Consider the following 27,514-nt stretch of genomic DNA (forward strand, 5'->3'; position numbering starts at 1 on the left):
GTAGTGATGCTTTCTAAGGCCCTCTTGACTTCACATTCCAGGATGTTTGGCTCTAGGTCAGTGATCACACCATTGTGATTATCTGGGTCGTGAAGATCTTTTTTGTACAGTTCTTCTGTGTATTCTTTCCATCTCTTCTTAGTATCTTCTGCTTCTGTTAGGTCCCTACCATTTCTGTCCTTTGTCGAGCCCATCTTTGCATGAAATGTTCCCTTGGTATCTCTAATTTTCTAGAAGAGATCTCTAGTCTTTCCCATTCTGTTGTTTTCCTCTATTTCTTTGCATTGATCCCTGAGGAAGGCTTTCTTATCTCTTCTTGCTATTCTTTGGAACTCTGCATTCAGATGCTTATATCTTTCCTTTTCTCCTTTGCTTTTTGCTTCTCTTCTTTTCACAGCTATTTGTAAGGCCTCCCCAGACAGCCATTTTGCTTTTTCGCATTTCTTTTCCATGGGGATGGTCTTGATCCCTGTCTCCTGTACAATGTCACGAACCTCCATCCATAGTTCATCAGGCACTCTATCTATCAGATCTAGGCCCTTAAATCTATTTCTCACTTCCACTGTCTAATCATAAGGGATTTGATTTAGGTCATACCTGAATGGTCTAGTGGTTTTCCCTACTTGCTTCAATTTCAGTCTGAATTTGGCAATAAGGAGTTCATGATCTGAGCCACAGTCAGCTCCTGGTCTTGTTTTTGCTGACTGTATAGAGCTTCTCCATCTTTGGCTGCAAAGAATATAATCAATCTGATTTTGGTGTTGACCATCTGGTGATGTCCATGTGTAGAGTCTTCTCTTGTGTTGTTGGAAGAGGGTGTTTGTTATGACCAGTGCGTTCTCTTGGCAAAACTCTATTAGTCTTTGCCCTGCTTCATTCCATATTCCAAGGCCAAATCTGCCTGTTACTCCAGGTGTTTCTTGACTTCCTACTTTTGCATTCCAGTCCCCTATAATGAAAAGGACATCTTTTTTGGGTGTTAGTTCTAAAAGGTCTTGTAGGTCTTCATAGAACTGTTCAACTTCACTGAACTAAGTGCTACAATTCAATGTCTCTGTTAGTCATATGGTTTATTCATCAAAATAAATACTGATGAAAGTCACAAGAAGAACACACCCTGGATTTTTCAGGCCTCCAGATTTGGTGGCCGTGTTCCAGCATCCTTTGTGCAGATAGCTATCTGTGTTCAAGTCCTGTTCTACCTCTTCTTTTCCACTCCTACTAGTCTGTATCACTAGCCAATCAATGTCATGTACAGATTTTGGCACTTCTGCTTGTGGCCTGTGTGTGCATGCTCACAGTTCACGCTGGGCTCTGGATGCGTATACAGCACTAGCATTTGGTTTTGCCTTCTGTATTTTCATGGATTAAGTGGTGGTACCCAAGGGTGAGGGAACATGTTTCCAAGTGTGAGTCCTTTTTTTCCTCTTCTCATTTCCAAGGGGGTGTGTCCAGATCCTTTTGCCAAGCAGCTACTTTATAGGAGGCCAGGCAGTGGACTTTGCCCACTGAGTAATTGGATTTGCATTTGCAAATCAATCCTGCTGAATATTAGGTGAACATCTAGTCAGTCCCATGTTAATATCCCTTCTTTTTTTTTTTTTTTTTTTTGTGGTGCAGATTTTAAAAGAAAGCATGACTTGTCCAGCCCTATCCCTGAGTCCCAGTGAAGCAGCAGGAGGGGGATGAAGGAGGGTCCCAGGCCAGACTGTGGAGCAAGCAGTTTGTCACCTGCCCTGCCCAGTTTTCGCTTTCATTTAACCCCCCTGCAACCACTCTCAGATCTCTCAGGCTGTTTCTGCTGCCTATCAGCTTCTTTCCAGAAGGGATTTGAACAATTCAAACCAAAGGCAATGTCAAAGCTTTACAGTGTTACCACTCCTTAGGAGTTCTTAGATATGTTTCAACAGAAGACAAAATTCTAAGCCCAAAGGTGAAATTACAGGTGTCAACAATCAGTGGGAGAAGGTAGTGGTGTATTTCTGTGCTGGCCATAGGAATAGGGCGGCTTCCGCAGGTTCCTCTTAAGGCTGGTCTTCATCCTTGATTGGAGAAGGGCGCTCTGAGGGACTCTCACCCCCTCTCTCCCAGCAGGGACCAGGAGATGTGGTGATGGTATGGGGTGGCTGGGTGCGCGCTGAGGACAGACGGCTCACCCTTCACCCTGATAATCATTAGAAAAAGAACAAAAGAAGAGAGGAGTAGGGGGAAGACATGAAAGAAAAGCAAGGAGAAGAGCAAAGAAAGGGACTGAAAAGCAAGAAACAAAAAAGGAGAAAGCAAGGCAATGGCGCGGGAACTTGGCGGCGGGGCTCCGTGCAGACTCGGGTGGGCTGCATCCCGGGGGGACAGGGAGATGTCCCCATCCCCGCGGGCCTTCCGAGCTGCTCAGGTCTCGCAGGGAGGGTCTCCTGAATTCAGGGCGCCCGGCTTCGGGCGACCTCTGGGCCTGCCCCGCCCCCTCCCCCGCCGGGCAGCCGCGCCGGGCCGGGAGCCAGTCTCCCACCCACTCCGGCCCCAGCAACTTGCCCCTCGCTGCCAGCCTGAGGAGTTCCTCTCCCACCCCGCAGCCAGACTCTTCCCTCCAGCCCCGGGGCTGGGATCCTGGGTGGGGCGGCCGCGCCTCCGGGACGGCCCCCGCGGCGGACCAGCGAGGCTGGGGCCGCCCCAGGGCCGCACGGGGCCCGGCCAGACGCCGCGGGGGCAGCCGCACCTGAGCCCCTGGTCCGGCACACTCGGCGCCGGAAGCGCGGGCGGGGTGGACCGGTCCCGGGAGCAACCCGAGCCTGCGGGGCGGGGTAGGGGGGGAGACTGGAGCCACAAAGCGGGTGACCACGTGCTGCCGCACGCCAGCGGACCCCTCCACCTTCCCGCCCACCCAGCCGCCCTGGGAGCCCCCGGGGCACCCCGAGCACCCAGCACCGGCTCCAAGGCGGACCCAGCCGCTTCCACGTTCTCGCCCTAACTTTCCTCCAACTTCTCCGTAAGGAGGAACCTGCCGCCCCGCCCGCCCCCTGGCCGCGACGATCCGCACTTGAACTCCGCGGCGCCGACCTTCCACCTTGCGCCACCCCGGAGCTGCCCGGGAAACGCCGATGAACTCTCCAGAAAGAGCGTGAAGGAGGAGGGTCCGGCCACCGCGCTCGGCCCAGGTAGGGGCTTCATCGGGGGAACTCGGAGCCGCAGAGCCTGGTGAAGGTGGTGGAGCATGACCGCGCGGCCCCTGGGGACCCCAGCGCAGTGATGCCAACATGTAAGTACCCCCCTCCCCTTTCAGCTCAGAATTCCTTAACACTTTTACCTGTGCCCCCTTGCCCTGCCCCCTAACTCCCGGTCCCCGACACCACGGCTTTGTAAAGACTTCAGCCGCACTGAGCACCGACAGAATAAACCGGTTTGTCTTCACTTCGCCCCTCGAGGCAATGAGGAGTGAGCTGCTGTTTTGCCAGGCGGAGCTGTAACATGTGTGTGCGGCTGGCTTTTTTTTTTTTTTTTTTCCCCCAGCCAGAGGTAAACCTCACGTTTGGGCGGCGTAAAGCATAATAAAAAAGGGCAGGGCTTCAAGAATGGGGAAAACGTTTTCGATTCAAATGCAACAAGAAGTCACAGGCGCGGTCGCTCCATCCAGGGGCCGGGCCCTGCCAAGAAGGCGCTCTCCTGGATCAGCACCTGGGGGCTTGGAAGGTACTAGTATGCGGAGAGAATGTTGACTTTACACCTTGTCACCCTTGACTGTAGAAGTTATTCTTGGATCTTTGGGTTGTTTGAATGATTTTTTTTTTTTTTTTTAAGCGCGCAGAAAAGGTTCTCCGTGTACTTGACAGATTAAAAAGTCCTTAAAGAAGATGCCATTTTACGTGATAGGATCTCTGAAGAGGCTTGTGTAGAAGCAGGAGTGGGGGGTGTAGGGCGAGGAAACGCTTGGAGAAACCTGATGTGTTTTGTTAATATGGACTTGTCCTCCAAGTGGTGAGGTGCCTCAGGGCGACCCCGCTGAAGGGCCCCCAGCACCGCTTAGCTTAGCCTTCCAAAATGGAAAAAGGAAGGTTGTTCTCGAAAGACCCAGCTTATTTTTGTGGCCAACTCAGAAGTTACTTTTTCTTGTAACATATAATTTTCCCTCTGGTGTTTTGTTTAATCTTGGGCAGACATCTGGACAGACATTTAACTCCCTTCCACTGACTAATATACAAGAGTTTCTAGAAATTGATAAACACCCTTCTTCCCCCAACTTTTGGAGCCTTACTTATTTCCACTTAAATTTCCTCTTTCAATTTAATACCTGGGAAAAAACCTGCCCCTCAGGCCTGCCTTTTTCCATTCCTTGGACCTTCTGCCTTACTCCCTCCAGCACACATTTTCAAAATAGGAAAAAGGGTTAGTGTCCAGAAGCCTAGCCCTTGGCCGGTCTGTTCCTGGTAGTGAGCGGTATAATTAGAAAGGAACCACTTATTTTTATTAAACTGCATGTGAAGTCATTCCACACCTGTGAGTTTGAAACTTTCATTTACCCAGTGGGATCAGCAAGGTATAACCTGAAAGAATTTATTTTGGGATGTGGCCAAATAGCTTCATATAAGACTTATTCTTATATACAGGCAACACATTTTGAATGAATGTGAGTTTGTTTTAAGCTTCAGTTTTTCCTGAAAATACATAGTAAGGGTTTTAATAGCAGATGTTTGTCTAGCTTTCTATAAGCTTTCCTAGGTGATTTGGACCTTATGGGGGAAAAACTACATTATACATGAAAAAAAATATAAATACCAGGTTTTAAAAGATGTGAAACTGATCAAGTAATGTTAAAATTTCCTGGTTATGAAATTATGTAGTCCATTTGAATTATATATGATTTAAAAAAATCTTAATGTCATTATACAGTACAAGCATGGATATTTAATCACAAAATTATTACTCTGATTCAAGTTTTTTATTGAGCTATTTTGACAGAATGTTTTTCCATTTCTTGTCAGATTGCAACTTTTTCTTTTTTCCTGGTTATAATTCATATGGAATGGTTTAAGATTATCTGATGCTTTTTAGATATCAGTATATTAGGATATATGGAAGTAATACCCTTTCCAAGGTAAATATTCCTACTATCTCATTGAAAATGTAATTATAATTTAAATTTTTAATTTTGATAGATTCAAATATACGAATTGTTTGAATATGTTTTCTGCCTACTCTTGTGGATAAAGAGTGTTTATATATTAGTACACTCAAGTTGTGGAATTAGAGACTTTACAAATATACTTTGGAGTTGTAGTGACTGCATAATTTTAAATTTTAGTAGATTTAGCAAGACTTGCATTAATTGGTCTCAAGCTGCATGAAGCTACTGTTCCATTTATGGCTTATATAAATTACATGACATTGTGCTTTTCCAGTGTGAATGGTGAATGAGGCTATTGTCTCTTGGCTTATGGGAAATATTAGAAGCTTGTAGTTTTACTGCCCAAGTGGACACGTCACTTTGATTTCTGGAAATAATGATCTGAAAGAGAATCAGTTTACATATTAAAAATAAACTGACAGCTACTTCCTTAAACCTGACTGTTTTTCTGACTGCCCATGTCTTACAAGGGTTTACATTTCTAATGCGATGATCAAAAGTTTCTAGAGACCATTTAGACTTTAGACTAAATAAAAAAAGACTTTGTTCAGTGTGTGTGGCATGCTTGGGCAAAATTGCATCTTTCCACTTTGTTTCTAATTGGATGACATTAAAACATTATCTGCATTGGACGACGTGAAGAAGCACAGCAAGTGACTGGGGCTATAAACATTTAAAGGCCATTTCAGTCGTAACTAAAAATGCCAATAAAACTTGAGTGCACTACCTGAGTGTCATCTTACTCTCCCTTATTAACATTACTCAGGATGGAATTACTTGGAATGCCTTAAGGAAAACTTCAATATTGCTGTAATGAAAACATTTACAACAAATATGACCAAGGCTTAACATATTTAGTATAGAATTGGTTAAAAAAAATCACTAGAAAAGAAAATGTTTATAATGGAAATTAACTCTACAAATCATTCAATATGCCAATCCAAATAAAGGAAATCCAAATGAGACATTATGTTTTCTATCAAACTGGCAATGATTAAAGCAATATTACCCAGAAGTGATGAGAGGCTCATTAGATAAACACTGATACTCTTCATTGTAAAACTGTACATATGTATTTACCTCTACTTAGAAATAATTTTAAACCTCCAGAGAAGTTGCAAAAATAACACGAAGAACTCTTGACACAGAATCACTTATTGTAAATATTTACCCCATTTGTTTTATCATTTTTCTTATCTTCTCCTTTCCCCTGTCTGTAGACACACACACACATACACACACACACACACACACACATACTCTTTTTTCCCTGAATCATCTGAAAGTAACTTACATTTACTGGGGCTTCAGGGTTTATTTATTTAATTGAAATTTTTGTTGAGGTATTTGTTGATTCACACGCAGTTTTAAAAAATAATACAGAGACAGCCCAGGTACTCTTTACCCAGTTCCTCCCAATGCTGACATTTTGCAAAACTAGAGTACAATATCACAACCAGGATACTGATACAATACACCTCTCTTTTTCAGATTTTCCCAGTTTCATATGTGTTTGTGTGAAGGTGTGTGTATTTCTCATGATTGCTTAATTTCATCTATGTAAAGCCAGTTATGTATATTATAGCTCAAGTAAGGGGCAAGATTTGTACAGATTTCAAGAATTATAAACCTTTATGCTTTTTTCAAGTGAGGAGTGAACCCAACTTAATAAAAGAACTTACTTTAAGTAATATAATAGCACTTCATTATTTAGGCTCAAGAACATGATCTTTAACCAGAAGATGAAACAAAATTATAAGCAGGCTTAAATAAACCAAATTACCATGCTTTTTATTCTGGAAGAATTGAGGCATTCTCTGTGCTACTCCTCATGTCCCTTCCTGAAAAGATTTGCCATAGAAATACAATTGGGATATAGAGAAAGAAGTTAATTCTGACTACTGCTAATATTAAGAAAATTAGTACCATGTTAATTTCTCCACCAATTTCAGAATCTCTTCACTAGTTTCTCTTTAATTGTGACTTTTTAGAGGAGTCAGTAGGAGTAAAGAGATGTAAGACAGTAGGGTTTTTTTTTTAATTTATTTTTAATTGGAGGATAATTGCTTTACAACGTGGTGTTGGTTTCTGCCTTACAACAGTGTGAATCAGCCGTAAGTATTCATGTATCCCCTCCTCTTGACCCTCCCTCACCCCTCCACCCCATTCCACCCTCTAGGTCATCACAGAATACTGGGGAGGTTTTTTTAGATTATTTCAGTGATGCGTTTGGATTAAATGGTGTCTATATTCCTATAAAAGGGCTGAGTTCTAAAACTTTCTGATGCAAGATTTAAGTACGTTGCATCTTGCAGTCTATATACGTTGAAGAGTGAGTTTCCAATAGAGTTAGCTTGGTTCTCAAAAAGGACCATTGAGTTGGAAGCCAGGTGACCCAGGAGGTCCTTTTGATTTTGCTATCACTGATTATGTGATCTTGGGCAAGTAGCTTAAACATGATAGTTTTTTCATTTGTGAAATGATGGGTTTTATTCCATAACTTTTAGATTCTTTTCAGGTTATGGAAGTCTATGACTCTGTTTTACTTAAAAACTATTCCTGTTCTTTTCAATAGAACGCTGAGACCACAACTGGAGTGACACAAAATTATACTCTGTTTTTTTGTAGTTCCTGTTTGGAACCTTAGTAACCCTGTTCAGGATTTTCCATTCTTGTGAGAAAGTTGTTTAAATCCCAGGGATGTGTGTTTGCTAAGTGATCCCTTGAGAAGACAGACAGTGCTTTCCTCCCTCTGTTCTATTCTTAATTTATTTGTTTCTGTTCTTCAGTAAGCAGTTAAGTGGATGAAAGTTGGCGTGTCATATGGTTTATGTTGGGTACAAGTGCTTGCCCTGTCCTGGGTTCCTTTGCTGTACAACCTGATGGAGTCCTGAGAACTGGAATGCATTAAGCTCTTGGTTGCCATTTGCGGCTCTTGTCTAATAGGACTGTAGGCAGCTTTTGTAAAATAGCTTCAGGAGAGAATATGGAACTCCTAAGTGTCAGCACCTTTTTTAGCAAAAGAAAGTTGCATGAGCACGTGAAACAGACACCGTGAAATTGAGTGTCACCAAACTAAGGAACGTCATTCCCTGAGTATTGTTTAGAAGACATGGGAACATAAGAGAAGGGCACTATTCACTAATAGTGTCCTGATGCTGATAAAGGAAGATTGTCATGTGCCACAAAGATTGAGAAGCTTCACTTCTCCTGGGCTAATATTCCTTCTGTTAATGTCTATGAGGCTACCATCCAGGCTTCATTGGTTTGCCTGTTTGTTTCTCTGGGCCTCAGTTTCCTCCTCCATAAACGAAGAGGTTAGACTTTATCTCTGGCCCTTCCAGCTCTAAATTTCTTTGAATATATGATTGTTCTTTAGTCTCAGAAGTACACTTTTCCACGCTCAGCATGAATGGGAAACACCTCATAAATCCAGCATCAATGGAAAATGGGCCCTTCTTCCAAATGAGTGAACTTTCCATGAGACAAAGGTTTACTGGCCACCCTTTTCAAAACCCTCGTTAAGTTCTATGCAATGTTAATCTAGTTCTTTCTGTAATATTCTATTTACAGAAGAGAAAATAGGTTCAGAATTTAAAGTACTTGCCCCCTCAAAACACACAGTAGATAGAGGTACCAGGATGTAACTATCTGTGCTATTCCAGAGTTCACATCCATTATCATTTTGTTGTTATCAATGACTCACTGGGATTTCCCAAGTGGCACACTGGTAAAGAATCCATCTGCCAATGCAGGAGATGCAAGAGACATGGGTTTGATCCCTGGATTGCAAAGATCCCCTGGAAAAGGAATTGGCAGCCCACTCCAGCATTCTTGCCTGGAAATCCCCATGGACAGAGGAAACTGACGGACTGTAGTCTAGGGGGTCACAAAGAGTTGGACACAACTGAGCGATTGAGCACGGCGAATGATTCACTAGAACATCTTGCTTCTCATGTAAGCAGTAACACTGCTTTTAATTTCAAATATTTTGGATGGATGTATTTGAAAATATACCTCCCATTCAAAAATACCTTTTACATTAATATTTTAAAATTTTTATTGGTACAGTTGATTTACAATGTTGTGCAAAAGTACTATGTAGCCTTTTTCTTGTGTAGAGTTGGTTTCTGCTAAGAGCTGTGTGATGCTGGGGCTTCTAGTTTAGTGACTATAAAATAACATGAACAGAATCAGATACTATTTTAAACTTCTTCTTTCATGGCATACTTGAATAGTCTACTTCATCTTTGTTCCAAGGAGATCCCAGAAATAGCTACAAAGTCAATAGATTGGTGTTGGTTTATAATATTGATCCTATTGTCTCTTCTTGGTAAAGTCCTTTTTTTTCTTACTTCACTGGTGACAGAATAACCACATATATATTAAAATGCTCAGGATGATAGTAACAATAAAAATAGCTAATATTATTGAACACTTGGGCTTCCCTAGTGGCTCAGCAGTAAAGAATCTGCCTGCCAGTGCAGGAGACACAGGTTTGATCCCTGGGTTGGGAAGATCCCCTGGAGAAGGGAATGGCTACCCACTCAGGTATTCTTGCCTTGGAAATCCCATGGACAGAGGAGCCTGCTGGGCTACAGTCCAGGGGGTTACAAAAGAGTCGGACACGTCTTAGCAACTAAACAACAACAACAACACTGAGCACTTGCTGAATGTTAGACACATTTCTTAAAAGACATGATTTGACTTAATCATCCACCAGCTCCATGGACTAGATTGATGTTCCTGTTTTACAGGTGAAAACTAGGAGGTACAAGGTGGTCAAGTCAATTTTCCAAGGATTACCTAGTTTATCAGTAGCAAACTCAGGTCTGTCTTGACTCCAGAGCTTATTCTCTTTGCTACTTAAGTAGTCTCTACTTAACAGTCTCTCAGATAAGTTAGAAGGGCAGGCTTGAGGCAAGTGCAAGAATCAGTTTAATGTCTGATTTTTATTATTCAAGTATTTCTATTACCACTTTCTGATTTTCTGTTTATTATACATTTTTTCCAGATAAGCAACCTTCAGGTAAAGAAGTATTTTACTGTGACTCCAAAGCATTGTTTTAGTTGCTCCTCTTTTAGAAATAAAATGATTCCCAATTATCACTTATAATGAAAGTAACTCTTGGGATTTTAAGATCTGGAGGTTTCCTTCTGCCACTCACCTTTCTTCCTGCTTCATGACTCTCCTGCTCACCAGTTCATTCGTGGTTCCTTTTTGTGACTGCCTTTCACACCCACTGCCCCCTTCAGTGGTCTGCCTCTTTTGATAGGGCTACGTCAATGGAAGGTAGCATGCCACTGTCTTCAGCCAAAATAATATGGATGTTCCCATCTAACTCATTAAGCATAATTTTGAGTTTAGAGGTAAGACTATTGTACAGAGAATTGACGGTCTTCAAAGCACCACCCCTCCATTTAATGTCATTTATTAGTTTCTTCAATACTTGGTATTTACTAGCCGTTTAAAAACATTGATAACTATTAATATATATAATTTTAGAACTAACATTAGTACTAGTTAAGCTTCAGTACTTAATTTTAGAGGAAAGAAAAAAGTTTGGGTGCTTTGATTTTAATATTTCCACTTGTAAAGCAGCAGATATTATAAAATAAAAACATTTCCTTAGAGTTTAAATTTCTGGGAGATTATAGAAGAGGTTGATAAAAGCATCCTCTTGGTACTCAGATGGGCATGTGACTGATGATGCTGAAGATTGATGCTAGAATTGTTTTTTTTTTTTTTAAATAAGTGATTTTTTCCCTTGAATTATCAGAATACTTCCCCATCTTTTTGCAGGAATCATCTATTATATACCTCTGATAAGGAAGTTGTCACCAAGTAGCAAATAAAATGCATGGGTTTTTTTCTTTTAGCTAATTAGCTTAAAAGGGAATCCTTAGTTTATCATCTTCAAGGTTTCTTTTCTTATTTGGAAGCAAGGCGGGAAAAAGTTCTTTTTCAGTCCCTGCCAGAAACCTACAACGTTTTCTGACCGAATGCTTTACTAAGCCTAAGTGTCCTGATCGTTGCTTTCTCTCATGGCAGGATGTTTCACTCAGACCGAATGTGGAGCTGTCATTGGAAATGGAAGCCAAGTTCTCTTTTGTTCTTATTTGCTTTGTGTCTTGTGTATGCTCCTCTCTCAGGTAAGTAAGACTTTTTCTTTCAAACTCTGTGTTTAATAATGATGACATTGCCTTCAGTGCAAGTGTGCCTTTTATTTGTTGACTTTTTCTGTCCTTACAGGCTCTATGGGCCTCTCATTCCTCTTGAATTATGTGTGAATTCTATTACTTTATTGTTTTATTTTCTTTGATCTTCGCTACATTTCTTTTAGTTTTATTTATTTATCTAGCCCATATTGAATGATAAGATAGCTACATACCTGACATTAAAAGTGTGCTAGCTGTGTTCTACGACTGAATAAATATACAGCACTTAACTCTATTTTCAAGTTTTCATTCAGTTCTTTACGAAAAGTAGAGACTTTGTTATTATTCTGATTTTATTGCCATGTATGAGACAGGAATTTGGAATTAAGTTTTTAGACCATGAAGTAGTCGCCTTAAAATGATGTGACAAAGTTTATTTTAATTACAGTACTTTTGGAATGAAGATATTTAATTTTTGAAATGAGTACAATTTTTTTCTCAACTTTGAAACAAGGCCTTTTTAGCTGTTATTGAAAGCCAAATTTTCTATAAACAGCTAGTTATGTGAATGAGACAATAGGAACCTGAGGAATGTTAATGATCTTTAAAAGTTACCTGATTTTGTTGCTTGAGCAAACTGAATTTCTCTTGTGCCCATTTTATTTTGCTTTTTTTTTTTAACAGCTATATTTATGCAGTTTATTATATTTTCCTTTAGAATGAAATCGTTACTCATGAAGTCTTATAATACTGATTACTTGGAATTTACTCAAGATTTCATATGTTCCATATTTATAATATACCTGTATGTTATTATAAATAATACATATAACAAATCATGGAAATAGATTGCTAAAATTGCTTATTCATAGATCAAGATATTCAACTGGAGTATTTAATATATAAATACTTTTTTCCCAAGTCATCACGTATTTTAAGAGTTTCAGCTACTTAGCTGGAAAATCCCTGGTACTTAATGTTTAATGGTTTCCAAACAGAACTGAACTTTGAGTGGTTTTTTTGGTATATTTGTTTCAGTTTCCTTAGAAGTCTATTTTTCTGTTACTTTCATTGTCAGAAAGAAGAAGCATGCTTGTAAAGAGATCTGAAAATTGCATATATGTTGGGTTTTATCATGTACAGTTGAACTACTTCTTGACTTTCAAAAGTGCTTCTCCAAGAGTCAATTACATGATGTAAGATGAATTAGGAGATTAAAGTTAGTTGAGGTCTGTTTACTTTCATTTTGTTAGGTCATGGCATTTGTAAATTTTCAAGGTTTCTTCAAGAATCAAATTGGGACTTTTTCTTTTAGATGTCAGTATGCTAATTGATATGTGCACATTCATTATTCTTATCATGTGAATAAATTACATGAAACCCATGTTTTTAGACTAAACAAATAAGGTCAACTGAGCTGAGACCAGGGTGGGGCAGGGGAAGCACCTGGGATGTACAATTTCAGGAGACTGTCATTCTCAAGGGTACGGGAATCAGAGTGCTTAAGTGTATTTTTAAGTTACTGTCTGACACGAGAAATCTTTTGAAGGAATTTCTCTTATTACTCCACATGGTGTGTGTATCACCTAAGGCTTTGTGACAGAGAGTTACCTGTGTTTACTCATGAAGCCAGCATATTTTGTATCTATCTGTCTTACACGTGACTCACTTAAAATGCCATCGCCTTCCACATGAATAGCTGAACTCACAGAAGTACTTTAGGGGCTATTACTGGCATTTTTATACAGAATTTTTGCCTTAACTCAGTAGAGGGTTCATGAAAATAATGCATATTAAAACTTTACTATCAATATATCTAATTTTCAGAGTCCTATCTTTAAATCATGGTGTAATATCGCTATATTTTTAAAGCGATATTTTATGCTTAACTGTGATTTTTGTCTCTGTATAGGAACTCTGACTTTTTTCACTTCTATGGATGACCCCTGGATGATCTCATTGAATCCAGTGTTTTTAAGTGGCATCTTGATTGCCAGTGTCTCCTCAGTACTTATCTTTGGCCAGAGCCCCTTTCTGGACCCTGGAGTTACCTCTTGGATTGCCTGTCCTCAGGCACTTGGATGTATAATAGGCCTCAAACTTCACATGTGTGAACAAGATTCTTGATTCCTACCTCCTATCCCCAAATCTGCTTCACTCTCATGCATTCCAGTACATCCTCAGCTCAGTTCAGTCGCTCAGTCATGACCAACTCTTTGCGACCCCATAGACTGCAGCACACCAGGCTTCCCTGTCCATCACCAACTCCCAGAGCTTGCTCAAACTCATGTACATCGAGTCTGTGATGCCATCCAACCATCTCATCCTCCGTCGTCCCTTTCTTCTCCTGCCTTCAGTCTTTCCCAATACCTCCTACTTCCTGCTATTCTCTCCTAAAGCCACTGTTTTTTAGACACATGTTCTTTCTATTCCTTGACTGTGCTTTCTCAGTACCCTTTTCTCCCTAATCTTGGTTCTTTCTTGATACTCAGGCCTTAATCATTACCATCTCAGATAAGCCTGCTTATCCCCCAATACAAAGGAACCTTGTGGTCACTCTCGTTTTACCTTTAGTGATAACCTGTTGATTTTGGTTACTCTTCTGCTTGTTAATGTTTTGTTAATTTGACTGCTATAGCTGGATTGGAGGGTTGGCAAAACCTCTTGATTGTTGAGATTGACACTTAGTTCGGATGATTAAAAATTAGGATCCTATAGTTTGATTCTGATAATATCCACACTTTACCTCATAACGTAGAACTACAACTTTGAGTCTTCTAGGCAAGTTAATATTTGTAGTTTCGTGGACATTTACAAAGCAAATTGTATACAAGGTTTATACCCTTCAGGATTTTTTTTTTTTAAGGGAAAAATGTTTTTTCTTTTTCTTTTTTTTAATTTAATTTAATTTTATTTTTTCTAAATTTTTAAAAGAAAATCCATCCTGAACCCTCCTCCCTCCTCCCTCCCCATACCATCCCTTCAGGATTTTAAAAAGTAATAAAGAAAAAGAATGCCTTGTCTTTTGACAGCTGATGAATATAATTTTTAAGAAGAACTACAGCAGTATGACCTTTGAATATTTAAACTGGCCCCACAGAAGTACAAATTACAAAATGTGATTGTTTTTTACCCACTTCTTGATAATATTTAGGAAGGCTGATAACATCCAGTATTATCAAAGTTTGGGTAAAAGGCATGCACTAACATGGTGGCTCTGTCTTTTGGGATAAAACATGGAATGATACACATCAGGTTTTAAAATGGATTCTTACAGGGGCATAAAATGGATTATTTTAGGGTGGGAGTGAGAAGCAGGAAAGCGATGGAACTTCATACAACTACAAATTGTTTGCCTTGTTACAGTGAGCGTGTATTATTTTAGTAATTTGGGGAAACAAAAAATCTTGATGAAATGCTTTGGTGTTAAAAAAACACATTAAAATATTGGCCAGAGAGACTGTTGACATGTTATGAATATTACACTTTTCTGTTAATTATGACCGTTACTCTAGCTGTTCCTTCACTTGATAAGAATCTCCAAATGGTGTTTCAAATAAGAACCTCTTTTTATGTAGCGTTACATGCTATAGCTCTGAAGATGAATGATGATATCTCAAGCAGACAGAAGGTTGTGGCTTCAAACAGAGTGGGAAACAAACAGCCAAGAGCCAATGAATTCCTTAGCAACCAGGAGGCTGTTTCCACACAGATAGTCTTAGTCACGAGCACTGGGGGAGGAGCCTCCCTTCACTCCTGAAAATCGATGACATCAGCAGATTATTTCAAAACTCAGTGTTATGTTGATATCTACTATAGGGCAACAGCTAAAGGGGGAAATGTTTCTGAAAGTACAGTCTGACCTGAATTGTGTACTTTCTAGCCCAGAGCACTGCACGGTTCTGGAAGGCAGATGATTGAGCTAAAGAAAGCTTGTGCTTTTTTTGGATTTGTTTGTATGTTCATTTTTCTCATGATCATAGAATGGGCCATTATTCTATCAGTTACATTGCAATCTGTGACGGAGTATTAGACATCTTTTATACATGTTTTGTATTTGCTCAACAGGCTTTCCGATGCATAGAAAAATAATATTTTTATAAATCTCCTAGTTGTTTTGTTTTTTCCTAGCCATTTTAGTATGAATATGTCATTAATTCACTGAAGAAGGAAATGGCAACCCACTCCAGTATCTTTGCATTAATTACTAAATAAGTATATCTGGAAGGTCAGAAATAAGGATCTACTTGTGTAAACTATTCTTATCAAGTGAGGAAAGCGCCAGAGTAATGCTTAAGTGACAAACAGAAAATCATATGATGATAAATGTTTGTGGGTTCTTTCCTTCAGTCAGGGTCAAAATGCTCCAAATTACCCTCTGAGGCTTTCAGCTAAAAGGCTGTGTTCCCATTTTACACTTCAGTTTAGAAGAGCCAGTGTGACTGAATAGCAAACCTCAGAAAGTTACATACAGAAGTCTCTTTGATGCATCTTCCCTGTAGATAAGTTACCTCATATTCCTGTGAAATGATCTGAATTTGATGTAGGTAAATATGAAATCTTACACTGGGGTCATAAAGTCAATTACATAAATGTGGAATGGGGGTGACTCCTCTTGTCACCACGGTGACAATATCACATGACTAAGCGGTGTGACGGGTGTCCAGGGACACTGACACCACTTAGGAATGAAGCATTAGGAAAGGAAGGGCACTGTACAGAGTCCTCCCCTTCACTGGTCAGATCACATTTGTCTCCAGGCTTGGCTGTCATCCTTTAGAGAGAGTTGGTAAACAGTTTGTAGACCAGGCAGATCAGGCTGGTGATGAGTCTCTAGTAATCTGAGGAATGTTTTAGAGCATCTCTGCTCCACTGTGTTATGTGAGGCTTCTGTGAGGCTGGCTGGGCTGCAGCTGTGGCCTCATGTCCTTTGAGTCAGCCACCACAGTGCTGCTTTGGTGTAACAGCTTGGTCTTTTTGAGAGAGGAAAAGTCTTACAGAATTTAAAAAAAAATGACTTAAATGGTACATTTACTTTGGAACAGTGAAGTCAGTAGGAATGAAACGGTGGTCTTTGGATAGAGTGGTCATTTGGAAGTGATAACAGACTGAGTCTGAATATTTTGGGGTTGATGTTTCAAGTACTAAATGGCTTTTAGTAATCGCTTGCCAAAAGATAAAACCAGCTGTCCTTTGAAATTGCCATCACTGGCGATGAAGAAAGAATGCAGAAGGAATCTTAATATTGAAGAGAATTTTCTACTAAAAACCGTGAAGGCCTCCTCAGTCTCCAGTTTAATCATAGAGTGAGTGTGTGTGTATAGTCTTTTTTTTTTTTTAATCTTTCACACCCCACTTTGGTAACCATAAATTTGTTTTCTGTCTTTGTGAATCTGTCTCTGTTTTGTAAGTAAGTTCATCAGAACTGCTTTTTGTTGTTATTGTTGTTCAGTTGCTAAATCATATCTGACTCTTTGCGATCCCATGAATTGCAGCGTGCCAGAAGGAGCCTGGTGGGCTTCCACCTATGGGGTCACACAGAGTCCGACACGACTGAAGCGACTTAGCAGCAGCAGCAGGCCTCCCTGTCCTTCATCATCTCCCAGAGTTTGTTCAGACTCATGTCCATTGACTTGGTGATGCCATCCAACCATCTCATCCTCTTAGGTCCCACGTATAAGTAATATCATGTGGTATTTGTCTTTCTCTATCTGACTTACTTCACTTTGTAAGATAATCTCTAGGTCGATTCATTTTGCTACAGAGAGGGTCTTTTTTTTTTGATATACACATCGTTTTTTTTTTTTTTTCTTTTTACTACTTTTGTCTTTTAATCTTCTACTAGTTTTTTTAAGTGGTTGATACTGCTACTTTATCAGTGAGAATATTTTCTTTCATAATTTTTGTATTTCTAGTTTTGGCTTTTTCTTTTTCACTTAGAAAAATCCTTTTAACATTTCTTTTAAGATCATTTAGTGGTGGAAAACTCCCTTGGCTTTTGCTTGTGTATAAAGCTCTTTATATCTCCTTCCATTTTGACTGGTAGCTTTGCTAACTAGGATATTTTTGGTCAAAGGTTTCTTTTTGTTTGTTTGTTTTTGTTTTGTTTTAAATTTCAGTGCCTGGAGTATACCATGTCACTCACTTCTGGCCTGTGAAATTTAGGCTAAAATGTCAACTGATAGTTTTATCTGAGTTCCCTTGTATGTAACTAGTTACTTTTTTCCTGCTACTTTTAAGAGTTTTAATTTTTATATTGCCATGTTAATTATAATGTGTCCTGGTGTGGACCTTTTTGGGGTCATCTTATTTGGAAGTCTGTGCTTCCTGGACCAGTATGTCTGTTTCCTTCTCCAGGTTATGAAAGTTTTCAGCTATCATTTCGTCAAATAAGTTTTCTGCCCCTTTCTAATTCACTTCTTCTGAGAGCCCTAGAATGGAATGTTAGTATGCTTGGTGTTGTCTCAGGGGTCCCTTAAACTATCTTCATTTATCTTAATTCTTCTTTCTGTTCAACCTGAGTGATTTCCCCTGCTTTGTCTTATCACTGGTCTGCTCTTCTATATCATCTAATCTCCCATTGTTTCCCCTAGTGCATTTTTCATTTCAGTCATTCAGCTCTGATTTGTTCTTTTTTATATTTTTTAACTCTTTAAGTTCTTACTGTGAAAATTCATTCTTCTGAGTTCAGAGAGAATCTTTATGATCATTACCTTAAACTCTGTATTGGGTAAGTTGCTTCTCTCTATTTTGTTTATTTTTTTAAGGTTTTGCCTTATTCTTTCATTTAGAAAATATTCAATATTCATATGTGTCCTCATATTGCCGAATTTCTGGTTTTTTTTTTTTTTTTCAGGTATGTGTGTTATGTCTCTCAATCTTGGTGAAGTGGCCATAGGTAGGAATGGCTCTATGGGATCCAGCAACAAACTCCTCTCTGGCCACCACAGTGAGATGCTTCAGGGGCGTTCTCTAAGTAGGCTGCATGCAACTTTTTGTTGTGATGGGGCTGACTGCTGCAGGTGTGCTGGAATGTGTGCTTGTTTCCTGACCTAGCTGGCCACAAGGTTCCACCACGTACAGTTTCTGCAGGCATGCTATTGAAAGGTTGTTGTTGAATCACACGAATACACCGGGATTCTTGGCCCCCGGAGGAGAAGAATTCAATCCGGGGCCAGAGACGAGGCTTGATCGCTCGGAGCTTTTGTGTAATAAAGTTTTATTAAAGTATAAAGGAGATAGAAAAAGCTTCTGACATAGGCATCAGAAGGGGGTAGAAAGAGTACCCTACACATCGTTTTAATAGTTACCTCAAAGATTCATCTGTATTTTTTTTCAATTTTAGTAGGTAAGTTTTATACATAGTGAGAGATTAGGAAGGTAACTTTGTTCAGTCAGTCAGTTCAGTCGCTCAGTTGTATCCGACTCTTTGCGACCCCATGAATCGCAGCACACCAAGCCTCCCTGTCCATCACCAATTCCTGGAGTTCACTCAGATTCATGTCCATTGAGTCAGTGATGCCATCCAGCCATCTCATCCTCTGTCGTCCCCTTCTCCTCCTGCCCCCAATCACTTCCAGCATCAGAGTCTTTTCCAATGAGTCAGCTCTTCGCATGAGGTGGCCAAAGTACTGGAGTTTCAGCTTCAGCATCACTCCCTCCAAAGAAATCCCAGGGCTGATCTCCTTCAGAATGGACTGGTTGGATCTCCTTGCAGTCCAAGGGACTCTCAAGAGTCTTCTCCAATACCACAGTTCAAAAGCATCAATTCTTCGGTGCTCAGCTTTTTTCACAATCCAACTCTCACATCCATACATGATCACAGGAAAAACCATAGCCTTGACTAGATGGACCTTTGTTGGCAAAGTAATGTCTCTGCTTTTGAATATGCTATCTAGGTTGGTCATAACTTTCCTTCCAAGGAGTGTCTTTTAATTTCATGGCTGCAGTCACCTTCAAAATCTGCAGTGATTTTGAAGGCCAAAAAAATAAAGTCTGACATTGTTTTCCCATCTATTTGCCATGAAGTGATGGGACCAGATGCCATGATCTTCGTTTTCTGAATGTTGAGCTTTAAGCCAACTTTTTCAAACTCCACTTTCACTTTCATCACAAGGCTTTTTAGTTCCTCTTCACTTTCTGCCATAAGGGTGGTATCATCTGCATATCTGAGGTGATTGATATTTTTCCCGGCAATCTTGATTCCAGCTTGTGCTTCTTCCAGCCCAGCGTTTCTCATGATGTACTGTGCATAGAAGTTAAATAAGCAGGGTGACAATATACAGCCTTGATGTACTCCTTTTCCTATTTGGAACCAGTCTGTTGTTCCATGTCCAGTTCTAACTGTTGCTTCCTGACCTGCATATAGGTTTCTCAAGAGGCAGGTCAGGTACTCTGGTATTCCCATCTCTTTCAGAATTTTCCACAGTTTATTGTGATCCACACAGTCAAAGGCTTTGGCATAGTCAATAAAGCAAAAATAGATGTTTTTCTGGAACTCTCTTGCTTTTTCAATGATCCAGAGGATGTTGGCAGTTAGATCTCTGGTTCCTCTGCCCCTTCTAAAACCAGCTTGAACATCAGGAAGTTCATAGTTCACATATTGCTGAAGTCTGGCTTGGAGAATTTTGAGCATTACTTTACAAGCATGTGAGATGAGTACAATTGTGCGGTAGTTTGAGCATTCTTTGGCATTGCCTTTCTTTGGGATTAGAATGAAAACTGACCTTTTCCAGTCCTGTGGCCACTGCTGAGTTTTCCAAATTTGCTGGCATAGTTAGTGCAACACTTTCACAGCATCATCTTTCAGGATTTGGAATAGCTCAACTGGAATTCCATCACCTCCACTAGCTTTGTTCATAGTGATGCTTTCTAAGGCCCACTTGACTTCACATTCCAGGATGTCTGGCTCTAGGTCAGTGATCACACCATTGTGATTATCTGGGTCGTGAAGATCTTTTTTGTACAGTTCTTCTGTGTATTCTTTCCATCTCTTCTTAATATCTTCTGCTTCTGTTAGGTCCCTACCATTTGTGTCCTTTGTCGAGCCCATCTTTGCATGAAATGTTCCCTTGGTATCTCTAATTTTCTTGAAGAGATCTCTAGTCTTTCCCATTCTGTTGTTTTCCTCTATTTCTTTGCATTGATCGCTGAGGAAGGCTTTCTTATCTCTTCTTGCTATTCTTTGGAACTCTGCATTCAGATGCTTATATCTTTCCTTTTCTCCTTTGCTTTTCACTTCTCTTCTTTTCACAGCTATTTGTAAGGCCTCCCCAGACAGCCATTTTGCTTTTTTGCGTTTCTTTTCCATGGGGATGGTCTTGATCCCTGTCTCCTGTACAATGTCATGAACCTCCATCCATAGTTCATCAGGCACTCTATCTATCAGACCTAGGCCCTTAAATCTATTTCTCACTTCCACTGTCTAATCATAAGGGATTTGATTTAGGTCATACCTGAATGGTCTAGTGGTTTTCCCTACTTGCTTCAATTTCAGTCTGAATTTGGCAATAAGGAGTTCATGATCTGAGCCACAGTCAGCTCCTGGTCTTGTTTTTGCTGACTGTATAGAGCTTCTCCATCTTTGGCTGCAAAGAATATAATCACTCTGATTTCGGTGTTGACCATCTGGTGATGTCCATGTGTAGAGTCTTCTCTTGTGTTGTTGGAAGAGGGTGTTTGTTATGACCAGTGCGTTCTCTTGGCAAAACTCTATTAGTATTTGCCCTGCTTCATTCCATATTCCAAGGCCAAATCTGCCTGTTACTCCAGGTGTTTCTTGACTTCCTATTTTTGCATTCCAGTCCCCTATAATGAAAAGGACATCTTTTTTGGGTGTTAGTTCTAAAAGGTCTTGTAGGTCTTCATAGAACCGTTCAACTTCAGCTTCTTCAGCGTTACTGGTTGGGGCATAGACTTGGATTACTGTGATATTGAATGGTTTGCCTTGGAAATGAACAGAGATCATTCTGTCGTTTTTGAAATTGCATCCAGGTACTGCATTTGGGACTCTTTTGTTGACCATGATGCCTACTCCATTTCTTCTAAGGGATTCCTTCCTGCAGAAGTAGATATAATGGTCATTTGAGTTAAATTCACCCATTCCAGTCCATTTTAGTTCGCTGATTCCTAGAATGTCGACGTTCACTCTTGCCATCTCCTGTTTTTTTTTTTTTTTTTGCCATCTCCTGTTTGACCACTTCCAATTTGCCTTGATTCATGGACCAGACATTCCAGGTTCCTATGCAATATTGCTCTTTACAGCATCAGACCTTGCTTCTATCACCAGTCACATCCACAGCTGGGTATTGTTTTTGCTTTGGCTCCATCCCTTCATTCTTTCTGGAGTTATTTCTCCACTGATCTCCAGTAGCATATTGGGCACCTATTGACCTGGGGAGTTCTTTCAGTAGCCTATCATTTTGCCTTTTCATACTGTTCATGGGGTTCTCAAGAGAAGAATACTGAAGTGGTTTGCCATTCCCTTCTCCAGTGGACCACATTCTGTTAGACCTCTCCACCATGACCCGCCTGTCCTGGGTGGCCCCACAGGGCATGGCTTAGTTTCATTGAGTTAGACAAGGCTGTGGTCCTAGTGTGATTAGATTGACTAGTTTTCTGTGCTTATGGTTTCAGTGTGTCTGCCCTCTGATGCCCTCTTGCAACACCTACCGTCTTACTTGGGTTTGTCTTACCTTGGGCGTGGGGTATCTCTTCACGGCTGCTCCAGCAAAGCGCAGCCGCTGCTCCTTACCTTGGACGAGGGGTATCTCCTCACCGCCACCCCTCCCAACCTTGAACATGGAATAGCTCCTCTAGGCCCTCCAGCACCCACGAAGCCACCGCTCTTTGGACGTGGGGTTGCTCCTCCCGGCCGCCGCCCCTGGCCTTGGGTGCGCTGTCACAGCCGCCCATGCTCCGGTAACTTTCTTAGATAAGACAAATTTTGGAACTGTAGGCTTTGGCAGGTACAAAATTTTCTGCTACTTTCAAATGAATAATTTTTTATGGAGTTTTCCTTCTATTTTCAACAAGTAGAATATGTATGTGCTTTTTCGTACTCTTCTTTCTAAGATTGCAATATAATAGTATTTAGTAAGTAAAGAATGTGGAAAAGAACAAAATGGAAAAGAACCAAAAAGAGAGGGGAAAAAAAAAACTTAATCTAGACTTAATGAGTGTGTTTTACAGGGTGGAGTAGCAGGGGAGGAAAGAGTGAGTCTAGCAAATCTAAAAGTTTGGTATGCTTAATCAGAACCTTTCCCTCCCCCAATATTATTAAAGTACATTTGACATTTGTGAGAGCACTATAGTACTTAAAGGAGTTACAGAGAACATGTAATTGTATTGCTCCTTTTAAATGCATTTAAACTCTAAGGGCTATGTTATCATAATTCCATAATTTTTGAGTACTGTGTATGTGTATCAGATATGTATCAGACTCTTATCAAAGTCCTGGCTATGCAGAACTAAGTCATGGAGTTTTAGTGTTGTTGGGGAGACTGACATGAGACAAACAGGAAGGACTGTGATATGTGGTCTAATAAAATTGTGACTCTGATATCAAGGGATAACAGAAGAGATCTCAGAAAAGTTTGCACACAGGAGGTAGTGTTAAAACTCCATCTTGTATCAAGGGTGATGAAAAAATATTTACCAAATGGTATGGCTTTGTCATTCACCATTTGAAGAACTTGCTCTGTAATCAGGTTGGAGGGCTGGCTGTAAAATCTGATGCAGTTGTGGGAGTGGTTCATCCCTACTGAGTATCATCTCTGACCTTAACTGAAAGCAAGAAGATAGAAAGTGAATATGGAAATGGAGAAGGGCAATGTAGGCAGAGAAAAGGTCAAGGACGAACCCACAAGTGCACTGAAAGTGATTTTATGAAAGGATCAGTACTTCCTGTTTCTAGAATAAGGATCTCTGCAGAAGAGACTCAAGACTGAACGTAGACATGTAATGGGGAGGCCAGACGGTGGAGGATGTAGCTGGAGGAAAAGTGCTATCGAAACTGAATGAGGGATTCCAGCTCAGTTAGAGGATAGCCAGGTCACTGTCAGTTGTAGTTCAGTAAGATACGTGTAACCAGAAAGGTATGCTTGAGGAGCAGAGGGTAAGAACTTCCTTAGATGACAGTTAGGTAACTCAGTAGTAGAATTGTCTTTGGTTTATTGAATCTGTAGTTTATGCTTTTTCTCTATCATGTCATTTTACTTCAGAAATGGCAGCCTTCCTTTCCTCCTTAGTGAACTGCATTCATAGATACATCAAAAAGCTGGAGATATTAATAAAATTTTAGACACACTAGATGCTTTCTCTTTCATGCTCAAACTCCTATTTTGTTGTGATCAACAGTTGCTGAATCTAGGTTGGAAATGCCTTCGTTAACTTTTTAACGACTGGGGCTCTCATCTACACCAGGAATATTGTGTGAGCTCCTGATCATCCCCTTGCATCCAGGTTTCTGTTAAACCACAGTTGGAATCATGCCACCACCCTGATGAAGTTCCCCTAAGATTCTCATCGCCCACAGGATAGAGTCCACAGTCCTTACTTGATGTAATGTCACAGCTCTCTAGCTTTATAATGCCATCAAGTGGTCAAGTGCTTGCCCTACTGTGTGTGTGTGTGTGAGTACATGCTCAGTTGGGTCTGACTCTGCAACCCCATGGACTGTAGCACACCAGGCTTCCCTGTTCTTCACTATCTCCTGGTATTTGCTTAAACTCATGTCCGTTGAGTTGGTGATGCCATCCAACCATCTCATCCCTGTCACTCCCTTCTCCTCAGTCTCTTCCAGCATCAGGGGCTTTTCCAATGAGTCAGCCCTTCACATCAGGTGGCCAAAGTATTGGAGTTTCAGCTTCAGCATCAGTCCTTCTGATGACTATTCAGTGTTGATTTCCTTTAGGATTGACTGGTTTGATCTCCTTGCAGTCCAAGGGACTCTCAAGAGTCCTTTGAGATGTTTAGGGGTTCAACCTTTCTATCTTTATGGAAGACCAGCTATTTAAGGGGGGATATTTCATAAAATTGTATAATAATTACTATACATATACAGTCCATGGAATTCTCCAGGCCAGAATACTGGAGTGGGTAGCCGTTCCCTTCTCTAGGGGATCTTCCCAACCCAAGAATCAAAGCCAGGTCCCCCGCATTGCAGGCAAATTCTTTACCAGCTGAGCTACAGGGAATCAAGAATACTGGAGTGGGTAGTCTATCCCTTCTTCAGGGGATCTTCCCGACCCAGGAATCGAACTGACCCAGAAATTGAACCAGGATCTCCTATATTGCAGGTGGATTCTTTACCAGCTGAACTACCAAGGAGTCTTTTAGCTCTTAGGGCAGAATATAGAAACTAAACCAGTTTTGTTATTCATCTGGAAACTAAAATCAGATTTGAAGTCTAATCATCAAATTGAACTTTTTTTCTCCTATTATTAAAGGATAACTTTTAATTTTTTCCAAAGTAAGACCATAGTACCATCTGAATATTTATATCTTAATAATCCTAGTCATCAATACAATCTATTGGGTTATTTCAGGTTAAAAACACAAGTGAATCCTGTTTTGCTGAAGAGAAAACTGCCTTTGAAAAGTACATTTTAAAAAATATAAACCTACTTTGGATTTTATTAAAACTTGAGCTGCACATACCATGGTATTACTGATTTTTTTGATGCCTCTAAGCTAATGATGAGAATGGAAAGTTTGCTTCGATACCACTGACACTGCTAAGTTTCTTTGAGTACTTTGATCCATCAGTAACATGAGTTAAATGCTGACTCTGAACTAAAATTTTGCCAAGACGTTCTTTTCTACTCAGAAATACCTTCTCAATGTGTGTACTAGAGCTTTATTCCTCATGGACTCTAGGTGGGAGGAGACAGTTATTACCTGTAGTGAAACATGTGTGCCTGATTTTTCAGATCCTGTTTCTGGCAAAATCAGGCAGAAGGTGGTTGAAAACGGTTACACTGAATGATTGAGTTCCAGGGAGCAACTGACTAGAAGGAGACACTTCAAGATACATTGGGTTGATGGAAATGTTCCCAAATTTTGGTTGGAATGTAGTTACATAGGGGTATTCATCCTCAAACCTGATTGAACAGCACACTTATAATCTATGCATTTTAGCATGTGTCAGTTATACCTCAAAAAGAAGTCTCAGCTAAGTGAAAAAAATATTAGTAATAGTTCTGCTGCCACTGTTTAGTCGCTAAGTCGTGTCCTACCCTTTGTGACCTCATGGATGGTAGCCTGCCAAGCTCCTCTGTCCATTGGATTTCCCAGGCAAGCATCCTGGAGTGGGTTGCCATTTCCTTTTCCAGGGGATCTACCCAACACAGGGATCAAACTCGAGTCTCCTGCATTGGCAGGCGATTCTTCACCACTGAGTTACCTGGAAAGCCAGAATAGTTCTAGGACACAATAAGTAGACCTCTGATATATCCAGAATTGTCAGGATTTTATTAGCTATATAAAGAATTAAATAATAGCTTTCTAAAATACAACCTCTTTGTTGATTTTCTGGCTTTTGTTCTGTTTTGTTTGGCTAGCAGGAAAGGGTTATTTAGTTTTATTATTTATGAATTAGATATGCTTATTCAGATATTTTCAGTACTTACAAATACTCTTTTATCTCTGTTTGTAGACATTTCTGCAAAGGATGAAACCTCACCTAATTCCAGTTAAGCTTTCATTTCACCCTCCTTTAGCCTCTATATTCAAAAGTTTAACTTAACTGTATTTTTACCTGGCAGACCTTTTCTGTGAGTCTTTCCTTCATTTAATAAAAATACATACAATGATCAGTATATAATTACTTATCAGATTTTGCTTCTTGACCAATACCTTAATGGAGATTTATTGATATTATTGGCTTGTTACTCTTAATAAAAATGAAAGAAAAAAGGAAGCCTCAAGAACATTCACTCCATTAGTTGTAGTATTATTTTTCTTTTTTCATATTTTTCTTTCTGTTCATTTTATCTTAACAGAACTATTTATCATTTAGTATAAAGGGATTTGTACTAGTTTCACAAACACATGGTATTTGTGAAAAACTCCACAAATCTTTTTGTAAAGTTGATTGCTCAGCAAATATAAAGCATGAACCCGAAAGTAAATTACAAACACTTAAAAAATTCCAGCCTAGAGCAGACTCAGCACCTGGTGAATGCTTTCTGAGGGGTTATTTGTTCTGCTCTGGTTCCTGACTTGAGAGGTTGTCGTGGGTAAATAGTGGGTTGAAAGCATCAGTCAAGGCAGTCTCATTTCAGAAGATGCACCTGCGGTGACTGTGTCCCTGGATGAAGGTCACTGTTTGCCTGGGAAGGGTGTAATGAGAATGTAGCCATTGATGGAATCAAAATAATGGAACGAGTAATCATCAACTGTTAATATTAAGATCCCAGACTATACAAAGACATCTTCTGAAAGAGAGAATGTATCCTTATTGGGTGGATAATTTGAGGAAATCCAAAGGGGGAAAATGGCATCATTTTAAACTTCAGTAAGTGTTAAAAAAAGATGAAGCTCAATTTTTACATTTTAAAGTCTCATCTCATTTCTGAGTTTCAGAGAAGTTTACAATTAAGCTGATTTAGCTGATGTTTTAGTAAGTGGGACCTGTGCTAGCGTTATAAGTTAATTATGCCCATCGGATAGGGCAGCGTTTTCTTTTTCTTAAAAAAAAAAAAAACTTCATATATTGTTAAGACACTGGTCGTACTTTGAAATCAAGCCTACATAATGATAGAGTAGGGGAGATTTTATGGCTCTTCTATCTTGTGAAGCCACCACTCTCTAATTAGTTACCTGTGCAATTGCTCGGAAAGTGCTGTCAGACAGAAATATGGGGCTTATACTTCCTGTGTTTCTTTCTGTTAAGCATCAGAGGTTTGTTTTGTCAGTTATCCAATGTCTGAAAACGTTTTTTTCATGTATTTTGTCCACTTATATGTTTGTATGCTGGGAGGGGAAGTCCAATACTTGTTACTTCATTATGGCTGAAGCAGGAGTCCTACCACTTTATCTGAACTTAATGTAAGCTTGCGTTTATTTGCCAATCATTTGATACACAGCAAAGTTCTTTTCTTTGAGGACTGATTTGTTAATTGGAGAGTGCTGTCTCTCTTGAGTAAATCATGCCCATGAAGTGTCATCATTGATTTTTTTTCTTCCAGTTTTATTGAGATATAGTTTACATATGGCACAGTGATTTTTAATTTTGAC

The 27,514-nt window shown here is 40.0% G+C and overlaps 1 protein-coding gene across 7 annotated transcripts in view; it reads left to right on the plus strand.

The window, feature by feature from the left end:
* Positions 1–2,832: 2,832 nt before the first annotated feature.
* ADGRG6 (adhesion G protein-coupled receptor G6) overlaps positions 2,833–27,514 on the plus strand; it is a 153,857-nt gene continuing 129,175 nt past the window's right edge. For 2 of the 7 annotated variants that reach the window (XM_061428150.1, XM_061428152.1), the window contains exons 1-2: positions 2,837–3,253; positions 11,169–11,269. In XM_061428150.1, the coding sequence (XP_061284134.1) occupies positions 3,252–3,253; positions 11,169–11,269 (103 nt within the window). In that variant the 5' untranslated portion in view covers positions 2,837–3,251. Of the gene's footprint in view, positions 3,254–3,319; positions 3,685–11,168; positions 11,270–27,514 lie in introns of those variants that run through there. The other 5 variants (XM_061428151.1, XM_061428153.1, XM_061428148.1 and 2 more) reach the window with 5 other exon arrangements.

The sequence above is a fragment of the Bos javanicus genome, chromosome 9 (assembly GCF_032452875.1).
Source record: "Bos javanicus breed banteng chromosome 9, ARS-OSU_banteng_1.0, whole genome shotgun sequence".
NCBI lineage: Eukaryota > Metazoa > Chordata > Mammalia > Artiodactyla > Bovidae > Bos > Bos javanicus.